This window comes from Prinia subflava, chromosome 1 (assembly GCF_021018805.1).
Source record: "Prinia subflava isolate CZ2003 ecotype Zambia chromosome 1, Cam_Psub_1.2, whole genome shotgun sequence".
Taxonomy (NCBI): Eukaryota; Metazoa; Chordata; class Aves; order Passeriformes; family Cisticolidae; genus Prinia; species Prinia subflava.
In genome coordinates, this window is record NC_086247.1 from 57911939 (window position 1) to 57918703 (window position 6765).

The 6765-nt window shown below is 35.8% G+C and overlaps 1 protein-coding gene across 1 annotated transcript in view; it reads right to left on the reverse strand.

Annotated features, from left to right (window-relative positions):
• Positions 1 to 2129, reverse strand: part of LOC134550689 (neuropilin and tolloid-like protein 1) — a 28524-nt gene extending 26395 nt beyond the window's left edge. Inside the window, exon 1 of the mRNA XM_063397425.1 lies at positions 2005 to 2129. Coding sequence (XP_063253495.1) covers positions 2005 to 2118 — 114 coding nt within the window. The 5' untranslated portion in view covers positions 2119 to 2129. The remainder of the gene's footprint in view (positions 1 to 2004) is intronic.
• Positions 2130 to 6765: the final 4636 nt, after the last annotated feature.

A 6765-nucleotide genomic window follows, 5' to 3' on the forward strand; every position in this document is an offset into this window, starting at 1 on the left:
GATCAACCATAAACTTGAATTTAGACTACAGGGAAATGTTATTGGCTTAATTAGCTGTGCTGATTCTAATTACAATTCTGTTTTCTTTCTACTAATAACTAAATACACGATAGAATAGTTTAAGTTTGAAGGGATTTATAAAGGTCATCTGGTTCAACTTCCCTGCTATACACAAGGACGTTTCCAACTCAATCCTGTTGCTCAGAGCCCCATCCAAGCTGGCCCTGGATATTTCCAGGGATGGTCATCTATCAGCTCTCTGAGCAACATATTCCAGAGTTTCACAACCCTCATTGTAAAAATATCTTCCTCATATCTAGCCTAAATCTACCCTCTGCTAGGTTAAAACACCTTGTATTACTGCTACTGACAAAATACTTTTCCCCTTCTTCCTTACAGGCTCCCCCTAAGTACTGGAAGGCTGCTATAAGGTCTTCCCAGAGTCTTCTCTGCCTCTGGACAGCATAACCCCTCATGTCTTTGCCTTGCCTCACTGGAGAGGTTCTCCATTCCTGTCACTGTTTTTGTGGCCCCCCTCTGGACCTGCTCCACCAGGCTCATGTCCTTTCTGTGCTGAGGACCCCAGGGCTGGACGCAGCACTCCAGGTGGGGTCACACCACAGCAGAGCAGAGGGGCAGAATCTGCCCCCTCACCCTGCTGCCCACTCTGCTTTTGACACAGCCCAGGACACAATTAGCTTTCTGGGCTGGATGTGTACCTTTCTGAGACACTCCAGCCTCTCATCCACCGGCATCCCCAAAACTTTCCCAGCTGGACTGATCTCCATCTGTTCTTCCTGAAGCTTGTATCAGTACTGGGATTTGCCCTGATTGAATACAAACTGCCTATAACACATGGAATAATCATTCATCAATCCAATAATTTCATATCATTACTTAGTGTAGCAAAATGGGAAGCTCATCTAATTAATTGAAAACTTCTATCAATATTAATTTTATCCAAAAGTAAAAAAATGTTATAAGATTAAAGTATTTTCTGGAAATAATTTATCTCTAGTCTTTATGAGCCAAATCCTTTCCTAAACTTTCCCAATAGAAAAATGCTGATACTAATGAATTTTTCTCTTATGAAAACCTTTCCTGAAGAGAACCCTTCAGCATTCATCCATGTGTTATTCTGATGGTGAGACAATTACATATTCAGTACAGTCTCCTCGCTGAGGTTATACAAAAAAAGCCTCTGTTTAAAGACAGCAGAGAGTAGTGCAAATACAAATTCTACTTTCTAAAACCTTTCCTGTCCAATAAGACAGCCAGAAAAAGTATTCTGTGAGGTGTCTTTTACACAGTGAACGAAAGTAGGTGGGAGGCATAAAGCTGTTCCTACTGCAAAGAGGGGAGAAGTGGTAGTGTAGCCATATCATAACTGATGAGTTATGGATAAGAGAGAAAATCAAGAGGAATCCAAGAAAAGTATTTTTGAATCCATTGCAGCCCTCTCTTGTTTCTTACAAAATGCTGGCTTGCTGACTGTAGAGGAAAAGAAATGAGAACACTCTTTGTCTGTGTCTCTAAACCAAAGGAATTAAAGGCTTCATACAGAGGAACATTAATTTATTTTAGGACCATTTGCACAGTTCCCAGATGAGAAATAGTGGTGACCTCAGGGAGCCAGTAGGGTCCCTTAGAGGTGCATATGTTGGGTATTTGAAATATATTGAAAATTAAAATTATAAGATTATTTCCTACTTCAAAACACACATTGATTCTTTAAAAAAATGAACAAAATTAAAGATGAATTTAAGAAAATTACTTATGGCACAAAAAGCACATTAGTACTGCCCAAATCATCATTTATGGAGAAAGGTGGTTATTTTGGCTGAGATGACAAATTACCCTTCCACAGCAGAAGGAAAAAATAGTTTACAGTTCAAGCTGTAAAGTTATTAAATGAGATCTGACTGTACTAAGAAATGCACAATATATTAGAAAAGTCAATTTCTTAAATTAAATGGCAAATCAGCAAGTGGATGAAGGACTGACCTTGGATCGGGGTGGTGCTCGGATGTACCATTTACAGTCTACTGCTTCAGTTTCAGAAGCTTTTCCTTCTTTAACAATTTGTACAGATTCCACAATTCCTTCAGGTCCTCCCATCTCAAACTCACAAACTGAATAACAAAACACCAGAAAAAATGAAACCTGAACAGCAAACAAAATGTTTTCTACAGCAGAGTATAAAGACCTCTGAGTTAGAAGAAACCCAAAAACAACATACCAACCTGGCAATGGTTTCAAAACACCAAGGTCCTTAAAATCTGGATCTTAAAAACAGAGAAAGACAAAATTAGTTTTCTTCAATATCTAGCATGTTATATCAATATGCTCAAATTTTATAATGCACTTTAGTTATATAATTATACATGTACTTCTTGGAAATGGGAACAGCTTCAAAACTATGGCAACACAATAATTATTAATGTAGAAATTATTGATACCATCATACGAAGTTATTTTTTTCTGTTATGAAATCCTGCTTTTCTCTGTCTCTCTCTTTCAGAAGGGTACAAAAATATTTCTGCATACATTAGCAAGTGAGAACATCACACAGCTAACCACATGACACTTTAATACATCAGTGTAGTGAAAGAGGATATATTTACAGATCCATTCAGAATCTTTTTGCCTATTTTGCATTTCGAAGAATAACACTCAAATTAACTAGAGAAATCTGAACATAATTCTGTGTTTAGGAATGCTCTGTCATCCTTACTGATGAAGAGGGGACACTTTCTTTATCAGCATCATCCATTTGGCCTCGCTGGAAGAAAATACCATAAGAATTACCCTTAGCAGTCATTATGCTCACATGGTAATAAGTCTAACACATGTGCTATTTTCCATAAACATAATTATATTTACTATCTGAGAGGGCTTGTATCATGCTTGTACAATCAGGTGTATTACAGAGACAAAATGAGTTTAGTATTAGAACTGTGTTTCAATAGACAACCACCCATATAAAATCATAATTTCACAAAATTTGGATCAGATTGAAGATACTGCCCAAAACTGGAAATATGGGAGGCTAAAGCATTTCAAGAAATGATTTCTTTGAATAGAGTAGTCTCATCTGGGGAATTTTATACCACTTGCAATGCTTTTCTACCTACAAAGTATGTTGGACACCGTTTTTCTCATTTATGTATGAAACTGATCTTCTTGTTTCAGAATTGGGTCAGTGTAGAAAGAACTAAACAGTCAAAATGCATTGACTTCAAAAACGGGAGCTTTAAAATTGGGGTTTAAATTACCTCTCTCTAATCAGGCTGCTATTGTCCTCAAATTTATTTTACAGTTGCACAACATAAATCATGAGTAAATACTTATGAGCTTACGGGACTGCAAATATAGCTGAACCGGCAATTAGTATTAACCACTATGCATTTTTATAGATCAGTAGACAGATATGATTACCAACAACATCAAATGTAATCAAATATTTCAGCTGATGTACATGAGGTGTTGATATCTAGCTTTGAAAGTGAGATACTTAAAGGAAATCTACTTTTACTTATGGTTCAAATTACCATCCCAACAGTATCTCATGTAACCATTACATTTCTTCTTTTTACTAAGTTTGCAAGGATTACTCTGATTTACTGAAAACATTCCACCACATTAGTAAAGTACATAGGAAAGAAAGCAAAAATCATCCTGCTAAATTTTACCCATATGAGAGTTTTCATATGAAGCAGTGTTAGTAGCAAGAATCGAGGCTGAAGTACAATCTAGACCATGCAATTTGACTCACAAAACAGTGCAGAAAGCATGTTCACATTTAACAATACAGTAACATTGATAACCACGCACACCAAAATGCACAATGCATTAACATTCTAGGAATATGGTAGGTCTGCTGAGTTTTAAGATACGAATTTTTGCAAGTTCTCAACATTTCAAGACTGAAAGGGAAATAAAATCTATGTCATCTGGGGTCAGGGTTATCACCTGATAACTCTTCATTAAATATTGCTATTATACCAATACTTCTATATTAAAAATAAGGAATTATCACAGATGCTTAAAATTCACCCATATTTTAGCATATTTAACTATCAAATATTTCTTTTTAAATAGTCTCCCATTAAATAGATTAGATTTTAGCAGCTCTTCTGTATGTAATTCAATCAAATTCTTAGTCCCACTGGGTCAGAACATTAAAGTTATATAAACACTGACTGGCTAGATCTTCCAATAGCCAGATGAAAATCATGTTCCAGTGAGGAAAACACCCAAGACTGGAAAACTTTTCTGTGAAAAATAACGTTCATCACCCATAAAGAGAGAGAAAAATCAGAGGCAAAATAGGAAGCACTCCGGAGCTGCTAGAGACAATCCAACAAAGGGTCCTAAAATGTTTAAGGAACATATGAAGAAAGGCTGATAAAGCTGGGATAAGTCAGTCTGGAGAAGGGAAGGGTCAGAGGTGATGCCACCAAAGTGTACAAAAACCTAGAGGGGAGCAAAGAGAATGAAGCCAGGCTCATTTCAGCGGTATCCAGTGACAGAACAAGGGGCAATGAGCAAACTGAATCACAGGAGGTTCCATCTGAGTATCAGGAAACATTTCTCCAGTATGATGTGACTCAGGACTAGCAAGGTAGCCAAGAGGCTGAGGAGTGTCCATCCTTGGAGATATTCAACAGCTGTCTAGACATGCTCCTAGGCAAGCAGCTTTAGGTGACCCTGCTTGAAAATTGAGTTGGACAAGATGATATTTAGAGATCGTCTAAACAATAACTAAACAATAGAACTGGATAATAGTTAAATAACCAATTAAAAGTCTAGACACATTATCCGAGGTAGTAGCAGAAGTTAGACAAATATCTATCACAATGCAGACTTGGTTTTGCAAAATTTGCTCTGAGTTGCAGGAACATATCCATCTAGCCTGGAGAAATATGAAATACTTAGGCCTGCGTTCAAAAAGCTCCAGTACGTATTCATGGGAGACTCTAAAGATTTTGGATACTAGCTTTGGAATCTATATTTTCTGTGGAAATTGTACTACATTTCTTTATTTTTTATTTCACTGTTCCTATACAAGAAGTCTGGCTCTTCTAGGCAGCTGGGAAACACGGAATTTAAATACAAAAACAGGAGGCCAATTGCAAGGAGTTAGGGCTCCCGATTGCTGAAAAATCTTAATGAATAAAGAAAAATGTAGAGTTAAAAGGCATTGTACATCAACTGGATTAAGTCTTCAAAAAGTATGTAAATGACCTACAGCATCTTATGGGGTTGCCCAGCTGAGGTATATCCACACAGAAACACATTTACCTACCATGCATGCACATATGCATGTAACACCTCCCTCCATGTCACTTACACAGCAAGTGAAATTGTTTAAAATTATATTACTTCTATAATTTTTGTAAGACAGAGGGAAAATGCATAAAGTTCAAATTGCTAACAACAGGATGTTCTGCTGGTAAGTATTATTGCAAGTCAGTTTTAAAAGACCACATTTTAAATTTAAAAATCCACACTTATAAAGACCATTCAACATGTCTTTGAAGAGAGATGATACAAGGCTCTTAAAAGTAATGTTGTCATGTCATGCAGAAAAAAATAGAATTTTCACTCTTACAAAGGCAAAATTTGTAAGTACACCTCTCACATTTTATTCACCTTTCCTTAGCTTTTCATATAAAATTCATCTGGGCACTTTCTACCTGGCAAACTTCAAACCTGCTGCTTTCACTGATAAAAAATAATAGATATCTCACTCTGGAAGTCAAAATATATAAGTCAAACTTTTAATATCTCTTTCAAACAATGGAAGACTGAGTTTATGTATTCCTGATCATATCTGGACTGCAGTATACTTAATTATATATTTTTTTAAAATCTGAAGTGCAATACATACAGTAAAGAACACAAGCAATTGCTGTACAGTTAAAAGTCAAGAAGACGGAAATGTGTAATGCAAAATTCTGGTGCTGAGTAACTTCTGAGGTATTTTTCTCTCTTTTCTTCTATAAATAAGATGTGGAGGAATTATTTGAACTATTTGAATAAATCATACACTACAAAGTGTTGATGTTTAAAACCTAAGGGATTTTTTGCTGTTTGTGAATACAAAAACCTCCTTTTTAAGGGATACGTACAGAAAGTAGTCACAATAGATTGAAGCCATATTTCCTATTTAGAAGTAGGGAGACTGTACACTTTTATTCATTGATAAGACAGTTGTAGATACATCATCTCATTTCTGTCTTTGACTAGAAATAGGTATTCAACTTCTATCTATCAATATTTAAGAAATTTTAACACAAGCATTCTTCTCTGTCAGAGAGCTCATTAGAGATTTGATTTTGCATGTAAATATTCATAGAAAAGTAAAAAAATTGCACTACACAGCAAGTCACCAGTTATTTATCTGTAAGTTTACTAAGTCATGTTCTTTTACAATGACTTCTGGGAGCCTAAACCAGCCTTGCCCTCTTGAGGGATGAGGTATAATTCCCTATAAAAGCAGAGCTTGAACAACTTAGTACAGAAAAGAATGATTATTCTAAGGTATCTTATGTCATTGCCTTATAGTACTTGATGAGAGAGTGAAAGTTTTGGAAGAAGATGGCCAAAAGTTTTTAAAAGCATGAAAATCTTCTCAAATAATCACAAATATAACTCTAAAACAGATAAATATTTCTGTATATAAACATTTTTTATGGTGGTCAAAGGGAACTTAGCTATTCTGCTGGGGAGAGTAAAGTAGTAAGAAGGAAAACAAGATGA